The sequence below is a fragment of the Lampetra fluviatilis genome, chromosome 37 (assembly GCF_964198595.1).
Source record: "Lampetra fluviatilis chromosome 37, kcLamFluv1.1, whole genome shotgun sequence".
NCBI classification, from domain to species: domain Eukaryota; kingdom Metazoa; phylum Chordata; class Hyperoartia; order Petromyzontiformes; family Petromyzontidae; genus Lampetra; species Lampetra fluviatilis.
In genome coordinates, this window is record NC_136311.1 from 8,061,919 (window position 1) to 8,087,065 (window position 25,147).

The window sequence follows — 25,147 nt, forward strand, 5'->3', positions numbered from 1 at the left end:
CGGCAACCTCTGGGAACGGACGTCGAATGGAAACAGCCGATTGTCAGACGCACGAAGCGTTTGTATTGCTCGCGAATGGAATCTATAATTGTAATCGATGAATCTATCGGCAACAACACCCGCCATTCGCCACTAAGTGACAGTGACCTCACTACGGCGCCTGTGCCAGGCTAGGTGCACTTTGAGGCCACGTGCAGTGTCCAAAGGCTCGCTGCAGACATGAGATCACTGGACAGACCCAGGTGGTTGTCATTGATTGACCGAGATGACTGACAATATGCACACCAACAGTGCTCAAACTTGCTGCATTTTAGGCCACCCGGCGCTCCGCTCGTTGTTGTGAGCGTCGCTCCTTGCCAAGTTGGGGAGGCGGGGACCGCCTTTTCGACTAGTGACCTTTTAACACGTAGGCTTTCACATAAACAGGACATGCCAATTCGTTACGAATACAGCAACACCGGTTGCGCGTTGGAGAGCAAATCCACAACATTTACAATCCGAGTACGACGTTTCGCCAGTAATTACAACCTGCATCATCAGGCGGGACATCCAGATCTGAGCAAAGGGGGGTGGTGGGGAGTTCTAAAAGTAATCAACAATTAAATATTGTGGATTTGCTCTCCAACACAACCGGTGTTGCTGTAATAGTAACGAATCTGCATGTTCTATTCACGTGACAAACCTTACCAATTGGCTGTGTCGGGTGGTGGCGGGTTTAAGGACACATTTGCGCGATCTAAGACATTCAAAAACCCGGTATTATGGATGTAGCGTCCTTCACGAACATCCCTCCATAGAGGCCGATCTCTCGTTCATCACTGCGCCAAGAAAATCGTGACCGATGACGTAACCAGCTGTTTGTGGTGGGGGCTGGTTACCTGGCCCCACCCACATCCATTGTAGCCCCACCCACATCCCCTGTAGCCCCGCCCACGCCCCTTGTAGCCCCACTACCGCTACCCTTGACCCCTTTTCCCAAAGACAAAGGTCCCACGTATAGGCTCAACAGACATTAAGGGCAAGTGCTGTCTAAGCGAGTATCACCTATGAAGTCTGGCACGGGCACACGAGTTGGGGGTGGCCAATATCACGCCCGACCGCCTTTATATCCCCCAGTGGCAATGTGTTCTTTTTACATCGAAGTTCAACATGCATGCATATGTAAAATTAACTCCTTGGAGACGTTCATTCCAAACAAAAAAACCGTCTCTATTTCTTAAGTAATAATGTCGATACAGTCCCACGGACAGTCAGCCCGGATGTCTAGTTGCTGGTCTCCGGGCAAGCGGCCAGACTGGGGGCCTCGTTCTGGCTTATCTACCCTCTAAGCCCGCCCTTAATTGGACAGTGCCCTCCACCCTGACTGTGGCGCGTGCCTTTAATTATCTCAACGTGTACATTTCGCTGCCCCCCTGCAACAGCACCCCACGGGCAGCTGTTCACAATCATCTCAACGCCTGTATTATTTGACGAACTTATCTATCTAGTACCGTACGACCACCTTTTCTTAATTATCTGAACGCGAACACTTTTAGAATTTATTTTGACAGTCCCCTCCCTACACGTGCATGGCACTAGGTGCTAATTTGAGGCTGGGTCGACCTAAGGGAGGCCCAGGAACGGTTCGGATAATCGTCACTGACGGTAGCGTAACTAGCGTGGGGGCAAGGGGGGCTCCTGGGGCCCCCCCTGGTTGTCAAAGTTACGAGTTGGGGCCCCCTTGACAACCACACATGACATACGTTTCCACCAACAGTGTAAAAAATAAACTTCAGCAACGATAATTATGTGATGAGGGCAAGAGGAGCCGCGCTATATAACAGCCTAGGTACGACCGTGCGATACAAATCAAATATTGGGGGGCTCCACCTCACCGATTGCCTCAACCCGCCCCCCCCCCCCTAGCCGATAATGTATAGGTCGCGACGCCACACCGGTCACTGATGTTGGCCCTGAGCGCGAATCGAATTTTGGAATCGCCGGGTTTGACTGACGGTGAGGGCAGCCGCGCTAACCACTGTGCCACCGCTCCCCCCCCAACCGCCCCCCCCAATCACCCCCCCCAACCGCCCCCACAATCACCCCCCCCCCAATCACCCTCCCCCAATCGCTCCCCCCTCCAATCAACCCCCCCCAACCGCCCCCACAATCACCCCCCCCAATCGCCCCCCCCAATCGCCCCCCCCCCAATCGCCCCCCGCCCCCAATCACCCCCCCCCCAACCGCCCCCACAATCGCCCCCCCCCCAATCGCCCCCCCCAATCGCCCCCCCCAATCGCCCCCCCTAATCGCCCCCCCCCAATCACCCCCCCCACAATCACCCCCCCAACCACCCCCCCCAAACACCCTCCCCAATCACCCCCCCCCCTCCACAACGTGTTGACCAATCGCAAAGCCGGATCCCATCACCGCGCGGGCGTGGCCTAGAGCGGAAGTGGGCGGTGGCCTAGAGCGGAAGTGTCACGCGCAAGCTGCCAGAGGAACGAAGACAACAGCAGGCGGAGGTCGCAGTTGCTGCTCCTGCTGGCGCCGATTGTCTTCGTCGTCGCCTCTGTTTACAACTTACACAACACAAAAAATACACACATACGCTAGCAATCACAAGAATAGTATCTATAGCATTGACGCACGGTAATATATGATGGCGGCGGCGGGGGCCGTGGTGCTGCTACCTCCTCCTCCGCCGGCTGGCTCGGGCTTGGTCGTCGTATGGGAGTGGCTGAGCGAGCAGCAGCGCTGGAGGCCGTATAGCTCCCGCGTGTGCAGGCACATCGAGACGGCTATCGGGACCCGCGGGGCAGGTAACGTGGGCGGGGGGGTGGGGGAGAGACGCCGTTGCCTTTAATGGTGGGTTTTGACTGATGTGGTGGTGGATGTGGTGGTAGACGTGGAGGTGTTTTTTTTGGGTGGGTGATGATTGTGGTGGTTGGTGATGAAGGGTTCGTGGTAGTGGTGTTGGAGGTCGTACTGTGATGGTTATAGCGGTGGGAGTGGTGGTGTAGTGACATTTGAGGCTGGTGGGAGATGATTATGGTTGTGCAGGTGGTGGTGATGTGGGAAGCGATAATGTAGCGCGCAACGCTACGAACCTGGCAACACGAGTTCGATTCCTGCTCACGGCCAACTCTGACGAGTATCTGAACCGATCCCGGGCCTCCCCTAGGTCGACTCGGCCTCAAATGAGTACCTGGTGCGATGTGTAAACATCGCCGCTCGAGAGACACAAAGTTGGCCGGGCATAGTGCTGGCCACCCACCCCAACCCCCTAATAGGTGCTCGCTAACTTCATTTGGCCCAACATTCTGGTAGCCGAGTGCAAGCACATCAAGGCGGCGATTGCGAATCCTCTAGTAGGTAATTGGAGGGGGTGAGGGGGGGTCATGATGGTTGTGCGGCGGTGACAGTGGAGGTGGTGGAGGAGGCGATGATTGGTTGAGGTTGGTGTAGGCGATATTGGTAGTGGAGATTTTTGGTGGCGTGTGTAGTAGGCACATCGGAGTGAGAGGGGAAGTGAATTATGGAGGAGCCGGGGATTGGTGGTGATGGTGGTGGAGATGGGAGTTCATCTTAATCGAGGGTGGCGGTAATGAGAATAATCTATGAAGAGGTGGCGGGGAGGGCATTGCGATGATGGTCGTGATTGCGGATATTGTTGGTGGTGGTGTTGATGGGAGTGAGGGAGGTGGTGTAGGGAGGGTATTTGCAGGCACATCGAGGCTGCTAGAGGTGATAATGACTGGTGGCGGTTTGGTGGTGCTGGTGGTCATGATTGTGATGGAGTAGATGATGGTTGCGGTGGCGAATTTAATGATGGTAAAGGGTGGCTGTGGAGGTAATGGTAATGATGGTCGTGGTTTTTTTTTGCCGGCGTCGGTGGAGGAGGTGGTGGAGGAGGAAGCTCCCGTGGCGGTGGCAGCGTGGTGCTCGGGCAGGCTGAGCCTCTCCTCGCCTCCTACATCATTGATCTGCAATCCATGTGCCAGTTCCGCCAGGATACAGGTAGGCGACACACATGCTGCACAACTGACACATGTCAAAACATCACACACAGACATGGGTCTATTGCAGCAATGTTACAACAACAACTGCATTTTTTTTCGTCGGCATATAAAACCTTTTCCGACAGCGTTAAAGCAGACATTCTCCATCGGTCTTGACTTTTTTTAAGTCGCATCAGCAGTGTGGTCTGTTTTTTTTCGTACACCCTTTATATGTGCAGGGTGACTGATATTTGATCATTTATTATTAGAGGATTACAATTTGGCAAAATGTTAAGCCTGGTCGATAAAACTATACAGTCGTATGAATATTTTATCATACGAGTTTTATCCTTCTAAACCTCAATGTCCTCCATGGCATTGGCAACACGCATCATATCGATCTCAGAGGTTCGGGTGTTCGCCAACTTTTCGGCGGTGATTGTGTGCAGATCCTTCTGTTATGCGCAGGTGAAGACCACTCAAACTTTCTGGCAACAAAAACGAAAACTGAATTGTACAAGGAATATATTGCCAAGATTATAATCATCCAGGTCAAGACAGCTGTATCATAATTCTTAAATAATTATTGGTGAAGCTTTATTGACACTTGTATTATGTAAAAGTTAATCAGTTAGGATGTCCGTATTCATTTGGTGGCCCTGATCCAGAGCTTCTTCATAGGGCTCATCGCAAAGTGGGACATATTTTATTGACCCTGCACTCTTGTGGTGCGTTGACTTGGTTTATTCACCATGCATTGCATAACTCGCCATGGGAGCTTTTACAAAGTTTAATTAATGTGAGCAGGGTTGACACTTTGTGTGAAAGCCGGTGGATAAACTGACCCCCACCATGGGAACGTGGACATATCATGGACTCAAGTGGTGCCAGCATAGATGAGCATGATCCCATTGCTCATTTCAACAGGGAGACGATTTATTTGGGAACCTTAATTTTGGCAAAGCACAGTGCAGCAATGTCCATTGTCGTACAGTACTTGGACAAACTTTTATGTTCTTTGGGTCTTTCGGTAAAGTCACGTAGATAGGTTCAACGAAAATTACAAAAAAAATTAAAACTACCACGTTTCGATCGCAACACAAGCGTTCGTTTTTTCTTCCTGATGACGAACGCTTGTGTTGCGATCGAAACGTTGTAGTTTTTATTTTTTTCTTTGAACCTATCTACGTGACTTTACCGAAAGACCCAAAGAATATGAAGTCAAGCTTCAGACTTTTATGCTTACACATCTATGCTACCCACCTTCACCAGCCCACACTGGTATTGCTAAAATAACCGCCGTGACTCGCACCGCAGGGGAGGGAGCCCTTATCCAGCAGTGTATTGATACAAGTGTAATACACGTACCGCATTCATTTGAATAATGGCCCAAAAGGGCCATCGTTTAAACGTAATTTCCTTTCTGCATTAAAGCACTTGTGACGTCATTTATTTTATTTGCGGAACGCAACTGAAACATTAACCCATTCAAGTGGCATTGCTGTGGTTCCTTTAGTTATGTAATATACACTTAGCAGCACTTCTTAGCCTTATATTTTAAGCTCTATAAACTACAAAATATAGGTACTGTCCTCGAGATAGCCGCATTACTAATTAATTTTATATATTGGAAAGAAACTGAACTTCTTTACCTTCCGTTTAGAGCACTTCCCTGTTATAGTAAAATTCTTGGATGGCCTTCATACCATGTGAGAGTCCATTAACGGTGTAACATTAATGTGTTTGTGGACTTTATGGTAGTGTGGCGCGGTTGCCTGACATACAAATGGTGACCGCACTTTACAGTGTGGTGTATTCATAGTTTTACTTCTACCTTTTCATACTTAAACAAGAAAGTAAATACCACTGTGTATTTTTAAACGTTTTTTTGATACCTCTGGTGTGTTTTGACGGAAAACATTTGCATTGGATTTCACAGTCTCGGGGGGCGGGTTATTTTAGCAAAGGGAAACTTTTCCTTCAGTACTTTAAACTTATGGCGTGATTCCATGGTCCCGAATAAACGGAAGTCAAAAGCATAATTAATCAATTTGCTTTTGGCGACTCTGTCCCACCGCACACATAAACGCCGTGACCCACCTGGTGCGGATCATTCTGTTGTCATGTCGTCCAAGCGCAGCGAGGACGAATGCGCAGAAGAAACAAAACCTTGATTGGCGCATCCGTGTACAGCTCGTCGACATCAAATGACGTCGCAGCGCAGTGTATGCGAGAGCCGGGGGCTTATGGGACGCCGGGGTCCTGCCATAAGATTCACTTGTTCTAATTTTGCAAGCCCACAGCTTGTTTCGTTTCAGAATTCCAGTAAAACATTACTTGTGGAATTGGTGAAACATTCGAAAAATCCAGGGACCCTCCAGCAAAAGTCTGGATCCAGGGAGGCTTTCCTGGGTATAGATCTACATAATTCTTCTTCACCTTTAATCACGAATGGCCCCATTGTAATTTATTTCACAAACTTTGCAAGGCAGACTTGATTCCTTGCAAAAGGTTTATGTTTGGTGTTTGAACATCTTAACACCAGAAAGGGTAAAACCTATTCTTATTTTTTCATACTTTGATACTGAAAAAAAGGTCCCATTTTGTAGCTGCTCACCCCAAGCTATAAATGCTTTGATCGTGCATCGTCTTTGTACTGTTCGCCTTTTAGCGTTCTCTGCTCTGACACTGGTGGGACTAGGCCCTAAAGAAGGCTGTCTCTGGTGTAGGCCAATCAGCTTCAAAGACAATGTATATATTATCAGAGCATGTTTTTTTTCATGTTCACAACAAGTACGTGTGGCTTATGCTTACTTGATTCCTTGCAAAAGGTATTTATTTGGTGTTTGAACATCTTAACACCTGTTTTATTGCCAGAAAGGGTAAACCTCTTCTTATTCTTTCATACTTTGATACTGACAAAAAGGTCCCATTTTGTTTGCAAGGCTTATTTACGAGTGACTTTCATTTGACTACACGAGAGCCCAATGATATTTATTATTTTTGTGCTCGAGGCCTGGTTGGTAATATCGTGTTGAATCAATGTGCATTATTTTTTCTGTCTGTGATGGTTTGGTTTCCATGGTCACCTGTCAAGGGGGTAGGCTGTCCGTAAGGAGAGACAATATCAATGGTGTTTTGTTTTTATACAATTTTCGTGAGATGTGAGTTACGACGTTTGTGCAACTTTTCCTGCTCTCTCTCTCTTGTAAATGCCGCCACAGGGCGTTTAACGCCCACCTCGCATCGAGCGGGTAACAGATGATAAATCCTCAAATCTCATTAGGCTGTCATGACACTCCTTAACTGGAGGACATCGTATTCCTGGGGCCGTGCGCTGCAGCAAGGTTAATCAGAATACAGTGGAGCGGTTCTCTACAGCAGCGTCTGTGTAATTGCTGTGCAGGTACTATCTCTCTGATGTGTTTGGGGCACGTGTTGACCGTGATGCCCCAGAAAGGCTCCAGTAAAACGTCGGACATCGTGCCGCACGCCATGTGCTACAACTTAAAATGCACATCTTCGAGCTGTGGAGAGAGCATCGTCGATCTTACAGCTGTATATATAGCACGACCGCGGATAACCTACGCAGTAGTACTGCAGGTAACACCGTGAGTGTTTTGTTGACAGATGCTGGAGGGTCTCAACTCGGGTAGCATGATGCGGTTTGTGTGCCGACCAGCTCAGCTGGTGTTTAGCGTCTCCAGATTAGTGTGTGCATGTGTCGTTTGTTGCCATGGTGCCCGGAATAAGGTTGCTGCCTTCAAGGCAGCCAAATGGAAAAAAGGGGCATGTTGTGAAGTGCATTTCTCAAGACATTTCGATGGTTGAAAATGCGATGGGCCATTGCATTAAAACATTGGCCCATTAACTATATTACTTCCTACTATGGGGTTATTGACGAATATCTTGAGCTTTTGTTATGTGTGCATATGCACCACCACCAGTGTTTTATCGCAAAAACGTACGTTTGTCTCCATTGCATGTACTGCATTTTCGGCTCTGGCTTCTGGTCGCCAACAGAGATGCAATCGCTAGATTGCTCGTTTGGGTGCGGAGAGCGACATTGAATTTTGACCTTTCGTACATCGTTGTGAGTGTGCAAATGACTATACTATTTGTTTGTACAAGGGATGTATAATTCATTAGTCTTTTAAAGAGCTTCACGTGGTAGCTTCTACCCAAAATTTTCTTGTAAATGTTGGCAGTGGGCCTCAAGAACAAAAAAGAATAAAAAAAACAACTCGACACTTAGAGATCATCTCGCCTCTCTTGGCCAAAATATAATCTATAATATATTATTTTCCTTATAGATTGCTGCTATTGACGAATGTGCAGAGATAAATACATTTTCAGTTGCATTGTTATTATTAAGTGCAAAGTGGTATACAAAGATCACCCGTATAGGCTCATTTGAGGCCGAGTCGACCTTGCGGAGGCCCAGAATCGATTCAGATATTCATCACCGACATTGGCCATGAGCAGGAATCGAACTCGGGTCACCGGGTTCGGAGCGCAGCACGCTAACCACCCGGCCGCCTTGTATTCCTTGTGATGATGTTTACACCGCACCAGGTACTCAAGGACCGGTTCAATTATTCACCACTGTTATTGGTCGTGAGCAGGAATTGAACTCGGGTCGCCAGGTTAGTAGTGCTAACTACTGCACTACCGCTCCCCCCACTCGCACAAACACACACCATGCCCTCGCTCACAAATCTGCACACGCAGGCGTTTATCGCAGAGTGAGAACTTTCCGTGTTCAAGGTTCGAACGAAAGAAGGCTCTGAATCTGTTCCACACGTGTTATTTATAAAAATGACTGAGTTTATGTTCGCAGGGTTGGCCCATCAGCATTCATGGTGGTACAAGCACACCCATTAGCATGGCAGAAAGCTGCTAACAACACCCTTACCGACGTTCAAAAATAAAGCGGAATATTAGGTGTCTTCAGCACGCGCGTACATGTTCGTGATGGATGATTACAGCCGTACAAGGGTGGGTGATTACTCTGCAGGATTTGAGAGGCATGAGTGAAGCAGTGGCTGTAGTATTGCTTGCGTGCAATTACACAAACAGTTGTGACAAGTTGTATGTTCACTCGGGCATGTAGATACGTTAATTTTTGTGCGTATTATTATACGATATTAATTTATTTTACTTTGCAAAACACTCGATACAGATTTGGCACAACGGGCAGTTGTAGCACCCTACTGAAAGCACGTTAAGAGTTGATAAGGCTATTGTTGTTGAGTCGCAGTACAGCCTTGCTCAAATCAGCGTTGACGCTTTGCTCGTTTCCCACTGATAGCCACTAGCCAGTGGTGGAAACGTCGCATTCCTATGACGGGGGTTGAGTCTAACAATAAAGCAACCAATATTTACCTTCCCACAAAGTGGTATATATTTTATTGACCCCAGAGGGACAGTGGGCTGAGTCAATGCCCCCACTCCCAACCTGGCTTTGAACTCGCAGCCTTCCGATAGCGAGCCGCTCGCTCTACCACTGAGCCACCAGGCCGGACACGCACATAAGATGACACGAACGATTGTTGCAAGGTGTCTGGTGGCTTTGGTACGTAGTTCGTTGCGCGCGACGTATGTTTTACAGGATTTCTTGTTTAATTGCTTTCGTTTGTAAAACACCCAAGTGCAGAATGGCCCAGCATGTGCAGTTGTAGGACCCAACTGAAAGAGTCTTGAGGTTTTTTGCGGATATTTAATTAAAAAAAAAGTTTGAGTCACGGTGCCTCTCTGCTCAGGAGTTTTGGGTGGTTATCATCTGACGTTTGCAGCCCTGAAGCAGAGCTGGAAATTCTACATTACCATGGCCAGGGGGGCTAGTCGTACCATAGTGGCTACTCAATTCTATCAGCTCATAAAGGGGTGAAGTATTGAGTTGACCACCGACCAGCCTATTTTCCCTTCAAACCCTCCTGCTTGCCGTGTCACTTGGGCCCTCGGATCGCGGCGTGAATCGTGCATCACTGGCCGCGATCAGTCGACTGCTGGATGAAGATCTCGTCAAGCCCGTTTGCCTTCGACATTTACGTGGAGTAACGATCCACCTAGCAGCACCATCACACAGTCCTCATCTCATCACTCCTCCTCCTCCTCTGTGCAAGTCCTTTTTCCGCCGCGTTGCATTCTTTGGCTGCCACTCGGTCACTATCGCCGGACCGTTGGACGCCATTCCCTTCTGGCGACACGTCCTGCCCAACGAATAGAACAAAATTAGTATTGTTATTATTTTTCACACCACGTGTTGTGACTTCCCCGTGTCAATAGCGGTTCAATGTTTTTGCAATTCCTTAACGCCCGACGTGCGTGCACGATTCTGTAATTGCAGCCACCGAAATTTAACACTGTTTGTGTGCGAGGTGTGAATTGCATTGGGTTTAAATGGCTCTGGTCAGCCACCTCCCCTTCCCCCCTCATCAGAAAACACTAATGAGTTTCTCTCCACAGAAAAAAAACTGCACACAAATGCCCACCGACCAAAACGGCTGCATTCATCACCAAATGCCGATTGGGGGGGGGGGGGGCGGGGTAGGTGGAGGTTGTGGGGATTGTGTGCGCACGTTTATCTAGGCAAGCCCAGGCGCCGCGAACCTCTATGGTGGATGTTTAAACGACGGGCGGCTCGCTGGCGCAAACGCCGCACGTCACGGCAGGTGTTGCCCGCCAGATATGCTTGTGTACGCGTGCGCAACGTGGCAATTGAATATTCCACTCAACTGCGCCGGGAAGCACCGGCATATGGTGTGCGGTGCGATGGGGATTTACTTTCGAGAAGTAATCGGTCCCTGGTCCTGCCGATGACGCAATTGTGTTTTTCAAGTTTTGTGTTGTGTGGCGCTTTGGTCAGACCGCTGCTGGATGATAAGGACCCTCACCTATGCCGTGCAGGTCGCCGGGGTTATTTGGCTGGGCTTCACCATGCCTATCGGTGTCTGGGGGTGGGGTTGATGGGGCGGGAGCATAGATGTGTCAGCATAGAAGCACAGTACAACAATAGGTTGTGGTGCACTGTTGTTGCTGACAACGTCACGAGGACCCGCAGCAGTTTATAAGACCTGTCGTGCATGGTGGTCACTCATCCGCGCAATTATCTCGGCTCAACCACGCTTGGCTTCTGAGATGAGATGTGGTCAGGCGCACTTGTGGTGATTCAGTCATAAGCATTTTACAAGTAACACAACTGGTACTTGTAACTGTGGTATCACTGTAATTTAGTCTGATTATGGTGGCTTTCCTAAAGGGAAGTGATTGTTGGCTTGACTTAACTCTGGAAATAGAGAGCACTTTGAAACCATTGTAGGCTTTGTGCCATTCATGACCCGTACGCATTGGCTGCAGCTGTCCTCTCTTTAACCCAAGCTGCAGCCTCCCACCATTTCCCCTTTTTTAGTTTCAAAATCGTTTCTTTTAAAGGTTGTAAACAAAAAATAGTCTTAAGTCTTCATCTGGCTGTACGTGCAAAACAACGGTAATCCCATTACAACCTGAAAACAGTGATAGTAATCCAGGATCACTATCGCGCTAACACCCCAACACCGTGCGCGCATCAGATAGTGCTCGTTATCATTTTAATAACGAAGCGTTTCCTCCGCAGCAGACGTGGTTGAATCCTTGATGCTGATGCGTCGCCCTTCAGCGCCAGCAGGTTAGACTCTTCCCAGTCGTGCGCTTCGTGTTTCTCTTGCTTCTCCCCCACCCCCCGCCCACCCTGGCCTGCAGCTGTGGCCACAATGAGTGGAGGGAGCCTTGTTTTCGAGAGCCGCGTCGATAAGGGAAAAGGTTTCGCGGCGGCGTACGGAGGGAGCCACCGGGTTACCTCGACACTGCGCGCAACTAGCGAGGTGTCTTGTAAATAATCTCTAAAAATGATTGTGGGCTCTCAGAAAGAAAAAACATCAGCCCTGCCCTCCCCTCCCTGGGCTTTTTGTGGCGAGAAAACGATCGGAATCTCCGGTTGCATTTTTTCACCTGCGTAATTTGAACTTGATGTTCAGTATGGATTCGGCTGAACGGAAACCAAGTGGCGATTTTTATTTTTAGTTTGATGTGACCCGTGAATAGATCATAGCCACGAGTTCGCGGTTCGTTTCGGGGGCTTGTAGCCTCCGCGCCCCCATCCCTCGCGGAGCAGCAGCGAGCCCAGCTCCTTGGCCTTTTCCGATGTTCTCTATCCGACGGCGCTTGCGAGTAATTCCTCCGCCTGAATAGCCCGTCTGCCACTTTCTGTGCATGCAGCGTTAGGGTCCTGGGGGAGGTGACGGGCCAGAAACCCAAAGGATGGCGTTCGAATAGCTTTTCCGTCGTTATAGAAGTGGCTGGGGGGGGGGGGCAGGGTTAGGGGGTGAGTTGTGGGGGGGTAGGGGTGGTTTTCAGGGGGTGTGGTGCAGTAGCCTTCGAAGAGGCACCATTGTGGTTGGGCGCTGGAATTCGTCTCTGAAAAGCGCGTCTGCTGCGCAGTGCGCGCGTGCGAGCATGGAGCGAGCGAGGCGAGCCGCCACCGAATAAAAGGGCCCCTGTGTTCCGGCATCAGAACCCCCTACTCCCTTTGCTGTGGACCCTGCCCATTGTCCCCAGAGGCAAGCGGCACAATGGAGCCGTTGACCCTGGGATAAATAGCGTAAGTGGCAGCAGCGAGCGGTGGTGTTCAGCGTGCACGCGCGTGTGTGGGGTGGGGGGAGGGCAGGACGTTGTTACTGGATGGAAGGAAAGGCGGTCGCTTGTTGCGAGGGCTTTTCGAAGGGGGGTGCCACGGTGGTTTCCCGGCGTGTATGAGAAAGCGGGCTTCCATTGCGAGCAGGGGGCCCGGCAAGGCGGACATCTGTGAAGCGATTGAGGCGGCGTGTGTGCGTGTGTGCGCGTGCGGAGGGGGCGGCGCCGGCGGCGCATTCCGCCGCGCTCCTGTACACAATGAGCCCCCCGGCGTCTTCGCGCCGTCGCGTCAGAAAAAGGGCATCGCGCCGTTTGGCTCGGGACCCCCCCCCCCCGGCGACGCCGCGCAGCACGGACGATTTTTGCACGGCGGGTCTCACGTTTGGCACGTTTGAATCGTTCGTTTGTAGCCGGAGGCCGCTCATGTAAGATCATTGTTCTGGCAAAAAATGTTCCATTGTTATGGTTGACCAGGCACACGGTGGTGCGTGTCTGTCGTGTGCTCCTAAACAGTCGGTAGATCGCACAGAAACTACCGTGTGCTGAGATTTCTGACCTCCCTGGCCCCCCAACAGTAGCTCGGCTACGCATGCGGCCAGTGCGATAGTAGTACAGCAAATTGGTTCATGACCCATCCACGTGTCGGCTTTCTCTGGCCAATACAGTTTCCATGTCATACAAATGAGTTGGCCAAACATTCCAATGCAGAGCCCTAATGAAACTAAAGAATCCAGATTCTCAGTGAGGAAATACTGGATAAGTAAATGGACGAAAATAAGAAAAAAAAGAGGAACATTCAGACATTTGTCAAATCCAATGCTGAATGAAGGTTTCCAGCTGTGTCAGTCATGGGGTTTTTTTGACCATTTTTAATCATGCTGCCGATGTGTGTTCAGTAATCGAACTCGGGTCAGTGAGTTTGTAGCGCAGTGCTCGGTAATGTTGCATCATCGCTCTATCCCAAAGTAAATATGTAATTCTTACATTATTTTTTGATAAAAGGGTCCTGCAGCTTTTAATAGAATCTGTCAGATGTGCCCACTCGTCGAATGCGGAGTTTCTTGTGTTGAGGGCACTGCATGCAGAAAAGGCCGGTGGGCGTCTCTATTTATCGCAGCGCCCTGCGGCGGGTGGCGTGCGTTTTTATCTTGAGGTGAAGCTGCCGCAGCAACCGAGCCCTTGGATAAACTATGCCAAACGTCCCCCCCCCCCCCCGCCGTTGAATTTTAACCTCGTGGGCGACGCTGTTTTCAATTTCTTCCCTTCCCGGCTCAACCCCCGCCGCACTCCAGCAGTCTCGCGCTCCGCTCTCGTTCCGCTCCCAAATAGCGGCGGCGGCGGCCCATTGTCGCGAGCCGATGCGGCAGAGAGCGCCCCTCGGAAGACGTAACGTCTGGAAATAAAAATGCAAATCGTCCCGGTGGCGTTGCGGCCTTCGCGCAACGGAGTTGCGGACAAAGGCTGTACATTGGCACTCGTGAAATAAGTAAAAATGGGAGCCTCCCCCCCACCCCAGCACCCGTTATTGATGAGCTGATTAAACACAGGGGTACCCACGGTGCCAGCATCGGACGTGTCATTATAAGTGACGATGCTAGGGCAGTATAAATAAAAATGTTGGAATCTGGCAAAGTTCATAAATAAGAGAACGGGAGTGGTGGGGGAGGGGATCACAATGACAATAACGGGCATTGGCAGAAATATGTGGATAGTCATTTGTTTGTTTGAGTCATTGAGGGGAGGCGGAGAGGATTGTTACAAGCCAAGGTCATTGAGGCCCATTTAAAGTTTCCACATGCCCATTCAGAAACGAAGCCATTATAACACAGATGATCATTAATTACTGCGGTATAATAAAGGGGAAACTCGGCCCATTAGAGCTGCATGGCCAAGCTGTGCATTATTCAGTGTGTGTGTGTTTGCAAGCGCGTTTTTTTCGTGCGCGCTCGCATTCTCAGCAGCGTGTTGACTGCTGGCTTGGAAAAACCTCAACATTCCGTCAGTGGCCTCGCCATTTCACGAAAGCCACATTCCAGGATCGTTAAAGCCAATCAATCAGGCCGCAGCAAACAGAGGATTTGTTTCACAAAGGGCCGAGAAGCCTATCTGTGCCGGGATGGACCTTGGGGTAAAGGGGGGCAGTGTCGCGTGGGTCAGGGATCGAAAGGTTAATTGGATATGTTTTAAGTACTGCCGTTCCAGTAATGGCACCGTTAAGTTTCGGTTGTTGCCGTCGTCTCTGCCTTTTTTTTGCCATGATTTAATTTACAGCGCGGCATTAAGGGTGCCATCCATTATTAAACAATCATAATTAAACGTCGGTTTGAACCGTGTGCTTGAAGTTTTGGAATTTTTGTTAATAATTTTTTTAACAAAAAGCTTTGAGCATCAGGAACAATCACACCCAGGATGTGGGGTGGTCACATGGCAGTAGCGTTGTGTACCGCTTGTTGCAGAGGTTCACGGTTCGAACCCAGCAGGCCGCCCTGGTTATCATTGAGGGTGTATTACCCATAAAATATGCGCCTTCTGCTTCGCGGCAGATGTTCAAGATTCCCTTGACGCCATTTTTAAGTGAGATTGCTACTGTGTGCCAGTGTCACGGTCCAAGTTTGGGAAATTAGCTGCAAACTACTCAGTTGGGATTACACAGCAACATCGCCCTCTACTTTCAAATTGGAGTGACACACACCTCCTTCGTGATAGCCTTCCGCTAAAGAATGGAGCAAATACCAACTACTAAGTTATTATATTGATGAATACCTCGGACCTTCTCAATTCTTGATGTGTAGAGTTTTCGAGGGATAAGATTCATCTTATCAAATCTTCACTACTCAAGTGTATTGTTGATATAAATCTAGCTGTGACTGGTGTATTAATATAATTCTTTAAAAATAAATGATAAAGGAGGCTGCCACGGGATAAGCGTTTAGCTCACTGGATTTGCAATCCAAAGGTCACCGGTCCAAATTCTACACCCAGGAGTATTAATGGATACACCACAGTTGTATCAATCGGCAGATGGCGAGCATGTGGTGGGGTGAAGTGTGGGTATTCCCACCTATGCAGGACATCTTGCCCGAGTGGAAGAATAGGCCAAATACCATTGAGTATATCCCTCCACTTGAGATCGTTCTGCCAGCAGTGGCATGAGCAAGTCAATGCAGAGCTACAACTTTATTTTTTTTAAAGGATGATAGCATTTTGGACATCCCGTAATATTTTATATCACGCGCGCTGCAATGCCCTCCCGGATGCATTGGCCGTGAAATGGAGTGTTTGGATTACTAAGTGCTATCGACACGCGTGATGCCACTCTAAAGGCTAATGAGTCGGTGCGAGGGCGCGCTCGTTATCGATCTCTATCAGCAACGCAGGAGTGTCTCCGTTGCTCGTGCGTTAACTCCGCGCATCGTGTTTGTGTGCCGATCCAGCTTGTCGGTGGTCAGCGTGACCCAACCGGTGCCAGCTTGGGTTCTAACGGCACTTGCCACGTTCTGCCCATGACCAAAAACCTCCCGGGATGCCACCAATCTTGTCAGATTCCTTTAGAAGCTAAGCAGAATTTGAGCCTGGATGTGTGTGCGGATGGACAACCACCATGCATTGACATAGTTTATTTAGGCTGCTGCGGTGCTACGTTGTCGGTAGGGGGCAATGCATTCCACTTGTACTGTACTATGCACCAAGGGCTATGCTTTACGCTTTCAGCCTGTGCTGACCAGTGCGTTGAAGTATGGTCAAATAACCCCCACAACTCACACGGCGTGAGGATATGCCCTCTTCCAGCAGTGGTTTGACAGAAGGGCTGTGAGTGTGCATGTTCTGTATTCTCTAAGTGCAACGTACAAACATCGATTTGTGGGAGAGTTGCCACCTCTGGTTTCCCGTAAAGGTGAACGAGTCGCATGGGTAGGGTTCTGCAAGGAAAGGATGCAGAAGATGCAGCATTGCAGTACGACCTGGATGAATGTGTTGTCCTACTGGTGCTAATCTAGCACGTCGTGAGTCAAAGGCTCCAATCAGGCCATGTCATACAACGGCCCACGGAAGAGGATACCACGGAGTGACCTTTCTAGAATTTTTTACACATACACGGAATATTAACTATTCGGCAGTATTGCTCACGAGGAAAGTATGAAATAGGTGTACTGGTTTTCCTACAGCCATGGTAGGTGATATTTGGACACATCGGAGCTCTCTGTTGGAGAAATGCATCCTTGCGATGGGCATACAGAGCAGTGTAGGTATTAAGCCTTTAATCCAAATCAACTGTAGCTTTGGGGGCTTTGATCAGCCGCTCCGTCCCAGAGAGCAGAAAAATTATATTCGTTTTGCCACCGCCCCGAATCTTTCCGTGAGATTTAAAAAAACGCTGCTTTGATGTTAACATTTACGCTTAATGCATTGCGTTCGTAACCGACATTCAAAAAGGCCAGTCTGCCAGTTCATGCCGCGCCATTGAGATTCGTAAAAGTGCTTTGTTGTTAAGCGAACCGTTGGATTTCGGGTTTCGCAGTGCTAGAGTAGCCGCTGTTAAACGCTTACCCCGAGAGCGGTGTAATTTGGTTCGACTCTAGAAAGGCTGCAAGCGTGAACACCAGAGCGGAGGCAGGCACCGTGCAGCAATAAACACAAATGATCGGCAGTGGTCTAATAACCACCACAGGCTGTTGCTGCGGGCAGTTACCACACTCCCCGCTATAACCATGCAGGGCAGTTTCCGTGCGTGTTTACCGTCGCCTGTGCGAGTGGTACCCAGTTGCCCAAACACCTGATGGCACGCTGTGAATACATACGTGCTTTAAGTCGGTGTCAACCCGAGTGTGTGTGTGTGGGGGGGGTGACGGTGTCGGGGAGCTCTCGTGGAGTGAATGGTGAGCGCGCTGTGCATACCAACCCCCGGCGGTCGCAGCCAACAACAGTCGTGATTCATCTTCTTGGTTCTTTCGGTAAATTCACGTAGAAGGGAATAATAAAATAATAAAAATGAAACATAATCAAATACAATTCTCACGACGTTTCGGCCACAACTCAAGCAGCCGTTCTCAGGTGACAGCCCTGTTCTTCACCTGAGGACGGCTGCTTGCGTTTGGCCGAAACGTCGTGAGAATTGTATTTTATTGTTTTATTTTTATTATTTTATTATTTCCCTTCTACGTGACTTTACCGAAAGAACCAAGAAGATGAATCCCTGCAGTCACGAAAGCTTTAAATCGAAACAGTCGTGATTATCTGAACCAGCCCGATGTCTCCCCTAGGGTTGATTTAACCTTAACATGGGCAGCTGGTGCAGTGAGCAAAACATTAGCAACTGGGGAGACAAAAGTGGTCAGCCTTGAGAATCTCGCTCCACTTGAGATCGTTCTGCCAAGCAGTAGCATGAGCAAGTTCATTGCAGGGCTGCAACTTTTTTTTTCAAGGATGATAGCTTTTTGGACATCCCGTAATATTTTATATCACTTGCACTGCCATGCCCTTCCAGATGCGTTGGCCGTGAAATGCGCTGTCTGGATTACCAAGTGCTATCGACGCGCATAATGACACAAAAGACCAACGCGTCGGTGCTGTGTAGGCCTTAATCGTTGCTCGTTGGCAGCACTTGTCCTAACAGTCTTTCTAGGCTAGACTGGGTTCTTTGTCTTTGTAGTGGGCAGCAGTGACGCAGCAGTTAATACACTTCTGTAATCCGGGTGAACTGCATTCAGTTCCTGGCCATGCGCAAAGTCAGTGACAAATGGGCCTCTCGTAGGTTGACTCAGCCTCAAATGAGCAGCTGGTGTGGTGTAGAAAACATCGGCACTGGGGAGATAAAAACGGTCGGCTGCGGGGTGCCGGCCACAACGGCTTTTTGTGTGCACTGCAGTTCCTTACGAGGCGCTCGCAAGCATCGCTTTTACCCGTAGTCTATAAGGGTATATAGGTGTGTTTAATATAAGAGTATATTGTTTATTTTCATCTTTTAAGGCCTCGTGAATCAACGTCACGTTCGAATTTCTCATCGCTGTTGTATGCGCCCATTCTTCTAGATGCAATAAAGCTTCAAATGTTGACGTTTATGTGTGTGTTTAACGAACAATGTTCCACTGTGTGCTAGCTGTTAGGCGCACTGAGCTTGCCACTTACAAAATAATTGTATTTTTGGTTTGGTGTTTTTCTAACACGTTTAATTTTAAACGTGCGAGCGCGTGTTTTTCACAAGCATGAAAGGCTTTTGTTTCCCGAATGAAAGATTAAACGCTCCGCCCGTCTTGGTGCATAATTTATTAGCAAGCGCGAGACCCACGCGGGGCCTGTTTCTTTTTTCCAACTTGTTTTTGTTGTTATAATTTATACTTTTCTTATTACAAAATCAAAACGTGAATGTCTGCACGCTCGATTGTTCAACTGCATCAATAACGGAGCCCTTGCATACCTTTTGGCTCTGTTGCGGATTTATAGTCGCGTGCAATACGCGGCATTTGTTTTTATTTTTGGTACGGGGAGGAGGTAGGAGGAGAATGAAAAATGCCAGCTCTGTCAAAAATCAAAAATCATTCCTTTATTTAAACACAGAGAGAGAGCTGTTCATGAATGAATGGCTGCAATGCCATCGCCAGGCCACACGAGTCGCAGTCCAAGCTTTCTTCATCAACCTCTATTTTTCCTCATGCAGTCAGTCCTCCAAGTAACTGTAATCTGCTAACCAGACTCAACCACACTTGGCTCCCACGGTCAGGATTGTACACGTCGGGGAGATTTTGTTGTGACGTTTGACCAACTGTAAGAAGGTATTCCGAGTCGACCCCTGACTTAGATTTGAACTCGCGACCTTCCGACAGTAATGCTTTGTCCTCTTACCACGGTGGCAATTAGCTCGGCAGAAAAATCCATGTGTTAACATCCAAACAAAACACAAGGGGCACTCGTTAAAGCCGATTAAACAAATACCCATATTTACCCGATGCATAATCCTTTCCAGTTCAACGTTACCTGCCATATTGACATATTTGTTTCGTTTATTTTTCTATATTGTACTCAATCGTGATTTCCTTTATCGGCATCATGTCGTGAGATGGAAGAATCCGTTCAGATCTTCCGCAGAGCAGTGCAGCCCTTAGTGTTGGAGAACGGCCCACAGAAGTGGATGATGCAAAACTTCTTCTGAGATCTATTAAAGTAACCTCCGATCGACACGGGGCAGCAATTTTCCACCCACCCTGACACTAGGGCTAAATATCGTCATTTGGCAGGAAGACCATTCCTATTGCTGGAATTTAGTCAATTTAGGTGGAGAGCCATATTTTATTTGATGGGTTTTTTTGAGTGCAGTCTTTGTTGAATATATTTCTATGAAATGTAATTGCTTCCACCATGTGTATTTAATCTCCTCTGTTTCCCACCTCGACCACCACCACTCCCATTTTATCCTCTCCTCCCTCACCACTATCACCACCACCACCACCACCACGACCACAACAAATCACCACGACCACAACAAACGACCACCATCCCCAACCTACCGTCACCGTGACCTCTGCGCTTGCCTTCGCCGATCATCATCTCCCCGCCGTTGCCGCACCGTTCAGGCACCATGCGCCCAATCCGCAAGCGCTACTTCCCGGTGGACTCGGCGCCAGGCCGCGGCATCGTGTGGAAGTGGGAGCAGGACGGTGGCGCGTGGACGTGCTACGAGGCGGACCTGTGCGCCGCGCTGCAGGACGCCTACGAGCGCCGGCGGCCGGGCCTCGACCTGACTGCGCTCTCGGGCCTCCCCTACTACGTCGACTTCTCCAACATGTGCCAGATCAACCCGCGCACCAACTTCCGCCGACGCATTCTCGTCACGTACGAGGCGCCGTACCCGCCCGCTTCAAGCCCGCCGCCGCCTCTTCCAATGCATCCGCAACCCCACTACCACCACCAGCCGCAGCACCACCAGCAGCAGCAACATCACCAGCAGCATCAGCAGCATCAGCAGGCGGGCGGTGCTGCGTTGGGACACATGCAGTTCGTGGCGCAGACGCTGCAGCCCGGACCGGGTGCGGGTCAGGGAAATGGTTCGTCGCACAGCAGCGGACCGCTGGTGACGGCCGCCTCCTCTACCTCGCCGGTGCCGACGCAGGCGGCGGCGGCGTCGTCGTCGTCGCCGGGCAGCCCCGTGCCGCACGCGCAGTCGACCCAGGCGTGGCCGCTGTCGTGCGGCTGCCAGCAGTGCCAGGGCCGCCCTCCGACGCAGAAGCGCAAGGCGAGCCAGTCCGGCATGCCGGTGCCGGCGGCGGCCGCGCGCCCGGGGCCCCCGCCGCTGTCGCCGACGTCATCCGTCGCCGGTGTCGGGGTGCCGATGCCGCCGGGCCTGATGGGTCCGGTCGTACCCATCAGCCGGATGGGGCCAACGACCAGGGGTGGCCCAATGAGGCTTGCTGCTGCGCTGCCACCACCAGGGTGAGGGTTTGTACGCTTCGCGGGGAATGTTGGTGTCACCGTGGTCAGTGTAGCGGTGCACTACGAACCTGGGGAGCCGGGTTCGATTCCCGCTTCACGGCCAACACCAGTGGCGATTATCTGAACCGGTTCAGGGTTCTCCCCTAGGTCGACTCGGCCTCAAATGAGTACCTGGTGCGGTGTGTAAACATCGCCACTGTGGCGTGGTGTTGGCCACCCACCCCCTTGTGTGCCGTGCCGGCCTTCATAGGTGCTCGCTAACAGCACTTGCCCCTACAGTCTGTTGTTTGTTATATTATCATAACTTTTAAAAGTGTATGTGTGTGTGTATATATAAAAAGACAAAGATCCCCCGTATAGCCTTAACAGACTGTGGGGGCAAGTGCTGTTAGCGAGCACCTATGAAGGCCGACACAGCACACAAGGGGGTGGGTGGTCAGCACCACGCCCGGCCGCCTTTGTCTCCCCAGTGGCGATGTTTACACACCACACCAGGTACTCGTTTGAGGCTGAGTCGACCTAGGGGAGGCACAGGACCGTTTCAGATAATCGTCACTGATGTTGGCCGTGAGTGGGAATCGAACTTGGTTCGCCAGGTTCGTTGCGTTGCGAGCTACATTATTGCTTTTGTACACCTCATGTAAACGTATAAATGCTAAATAACATTTTAGTCCATCCGCCTGCAACCTTTGTGGACAAGCATTTGGTTAAGCAGCAAACCCGGCACTGTTTTTTTTATGAGACTTGGCAGGATGAAGCCTCTAGGACAAATGGTGCTGGGTCGCTTTATTGCTATTGGGTAAGAACCGTCGACAGACACCTCTTGGTGTCTGTTCAGCACGGCAAACATTGTGCTCGGTTAATTGTATGCTGCTGTAGTGGATTGTGGTTAGTTTTAATATTATACAGACGAGGGTCTGCTTCACTTGCTTCGTAACGGTGCCATAAACAAGCGTTTCAAAGCATGACATGATGATACATATTCAGCATGCTGTCAGGCCTTGAACAGAATGCAAATTTTTCTCGCTGACAACATCAGTCTAGCCACTTCCCACAAATCTCAACCAGAAAAGCTAATTATTCTGTCGGCTCGGTATTTTTCCTGTCATCTGTTTATCGCTCCTCGCCTGCCAAAGACTGCAGCAGAAGTTGCTTCCTTCACTTCACAGTTTGCACACGCGTGCTGCACTTTCCCCATCGTACGAACTGCCGTAACGGTTCTCCCAACTACCGATCGCCAGCGAACGTGCCCGAGATCTTGTAAGATCTGGGACGCAGCAGGGTTCTGCCCGCGTTGCGCTTTGCATGGGGGGAGGTCACCCTGCGCGAAACTGCTGTCTTCGCAGTGGCTTGCGGGGATAATGCGGTGGGCCAGAAGGGCAGTGCGGCTCAATCTGTTCTCATGCTTGACGCCTATATGCTTCCACGGCTGATGTCCCAGTCACTGAAGGACCCCGCACTGACCAGCGGGGCAAAGTATGCTCGAATAAATCCCTTATCTTGTAATTTTGAGGAACGTGTTGACTCTCATCTCTTACACCTTCAATCAAGGGTGTAGGCTGTTGCTGTCCGCTTGGCGTTTTTGTGCCTGTGCTCAGTGACCGTGACGCTGGGAAGGGGTGCGGAAAAGCCCTCATCCCGTCGTGGCTAGAAACAGGGGCTCTGCACGTGTACTTGTCGTGATTTTACGTCTTACAGTTGACCTTTTCTTTCTTTCTTTAAGGATGCCTTCACTTCCAGGAAATGCAATGAACCTTCCAATATCTCTGCAGTCTGCATTTGCAGGTAGGCCTAGTGATGTGATAGAAAAAGACACATTTATAATGGGGACATAACTTATTTTCAACGCGTAATGGATTTGGAATGCCTTTGAACAGATCAGAAGATGTATTACGCGTCGATCTTGTGATCCCGTTTGCCGTCTGCTGCCTTCGGTTTTATGTCTATTGGAAACTTGGCACGCGCGCTAAGCCGAGTCACGCAATGGTCACTTCTTGAAAGAGAATCTTTCCCTCTGCTGTTGCAACTGCTGCTGCTGAATCGTAATATTAGTCTGACCTCCATAACTCGATACCGTCGCCCCGTCGAGTTTAGATTGCTTACGAACAACACGGAGGGATGCTGCCTCGGTGTGACAGGGTAGCACACTGGGGGAGTGGAGCGTGCGACGAGGGCGGATGGTGTAGGGGGGGACGGGGGGGTAGAGGATTGGCCAGGCACCAGGCTACGAAATGCAGGGAAATCAAGTCGGAAAGGGGGTAGTACGGGGGGTCTCATTTTAACCCATGCACCCAGGGCCCATTCTAGCCATGCTACACCACCACCATCTTGGAGCGGAAGATGGCAGCCTTCACGCGGGCCACTCTGTTAAGTGTGAAATCGCGATGAAAGCCATCAACGCGTCGATCACCACCAGCTTTAGACGCAATAGGATCTAGACGCTTTATAGATTAATAGGATGCTGCTGCCGTAGCATTACGGTGAGCAGCACACCAGACTTGCAATTCAGCGGTCGCCGGGTCAATCAGATCTCCCAGCGTGGCAATTTAATCCTTGGGCGAGTTTCTTCAGTTTCGTTCTCCCTCAGCCTCTGTCGCCACAGCTAGTTTGAACGACAGATCGCGTGTGATGGGGTAAAGTGTGGGTACTCCCGCTTCCAGAATGTCTGCCAGCGTCAAAGAGATGACAAATATCCGCTAGAGCAACTATGTAGCTCGTTCTTGTGGAGGCCCTTCCATCAGCAGTGATGTCAGCAAGCACTTGCAGCGCAGCACCTTTTTCCCTTCCTGCTCACAACACAGAAACATTCCCACACTACTTAGCCGTCCTCCGTCACTTTCTAACTCGCGTTCCTTGCTTGCTATGTTCTAATCCTGCCTCTCACCCTCTCCTTGTCTTTCCCTGCCCTTCTCTGCCTGCCACTTCATGCCCTCGATCTTCTCCTTCTCTACCCTGTTGTTGTTGCTCTCTCTGACCCTTACTACTCTACTGCACCTCCCCACCCACCACCCCCAACTCCCCCTTCCGCGTGCCATCGTTGGCCCGTGGCGGTCGGTCCCAGCCGGCGGGGGGCTGCTCCCCATGACTCGCGCCCTCCCTAAGCATCTCTTCCATCCTCCAGCCGTGAGCAAGGACGAGCTGCGACCCGTGCCCGGCGTCTCCGGCACCTGCCGCAAGATCAAGAAGTCCAAGGGCAAAAAAGGTGACGACGCCGCTCGCTCGGCCGTTCCCCACCCCCCCCATGCCACGCCACCGGCTGTGTCCTTGGAGTTGACCGAGCGAGGCTCATCTGGCAAAGCCAGCAGCAGCAATCATGTGAAAGACTCTCCCAGCAGCAGGAGACCCCGAAATTCTAAACGGGCTGAGAGAGTTTGTTTAAACAGTTGCCTCCTGCATTAATATTGTTTTTTGTGAAGGAAAGAGGATTTCAGAATAAACATGTTTAATTTGTGGGGAGGTGAAATCAGCTGTGTTGTGTTTCTTTTTTACTGGAGGATTGTTAAAGATTAACATTTTGGAAACCTCGCGGAAGCGTGTGATTTTGCCCATTCCCCTTACATCCGTCGGGAGAGAGTTGTTTAAACAGCATTAATTCTCGCCCAAGCATTGCGTCAAAGTGTTGTTATGAAGCTTCGCTCTGAGCAGCATGCGCTTTGTATGCTCAAGATGATTGTACATTTTTAGTGATCTCTTCGATAACCTCTCTCCTTTCTCATCTTTTTATTTTGCCTATCATGGGTTCAGTTCCGGATGGGGGGCGGGAGGTGGGGTTTCCAAAATGGGCATGTGCCTGTCCTTTTAAAGAAACAACCGTCCACGTCCATTTTGGCGGTTGTGCATGGATAATAGAAATAGCAATATTTAACTGATAGAGCTGTTTGTTTGATAATAGGAAAGAAATCACCTGAAGATGTGGTGAAGAAATACCTGCAAATGATGAAAAACCCACCAGACGAGGTGAGCTGACTGTGGGCAAACACCATCTTTTCCCCGTCTGTAAATAACTCTTTGCAAATAGGAATACTACTGGTTTCTACTGATTATATATTAATCCACCTCTACTGGGAGGTTGT

The 25,147-nt window shown here is 49.9% G+C and overlaps 1 protein-coding gene across 3 annotated transcripts in view; it reads left to right on the plus strand.

Moving 5' to 3' along the window:
• Positions 1 to 2,479: 2,479 nt before the first annotated feature.
• LOC144945320 (E3 ubiquitin-protein ligase DTX1-like) overlaps positions 2,480 to 25,147 on the plus strand; it is a 30,515-nt gene continuing 7,847 nt past the window's right edge. The window contains exons 1-6 of one of the 3 annotated variants that reach the window (XM_078873750.1): positions 2,480 to 2,801; positions 3,880 to 3,999; positions 20,219 to 21,074; positions 22,798 to 22,859; positions 24,136 to 24,276; positions 24,967 to 25,031. In XM_078873750.1, the coding sequence (XP_078729876.1) occupies positions 2,639 to 2,801; positions 3,880 to 3,999; positions 20,219 to 21,074; positions 22,798 to 22,859; positions 24,136 to 24,276; positions 24,967 to 25,031 (1,407 nt within the window). In that variant the 5' untranslated portion in view covers positions 2,480 to 2,638. The remainder of the gene's footprint in view (positions 2,802 to 3,879; positions 4,000 to 20,218; positions 21,075 to 22,797; positions 22,860 to 24,135; positions 24,277 to 24,966; positions 25,032 to 25,147) is intronic. The other 2 variants (XM_078873752.1, XM_078873751.1) reach the window with 2 other exon arrangements.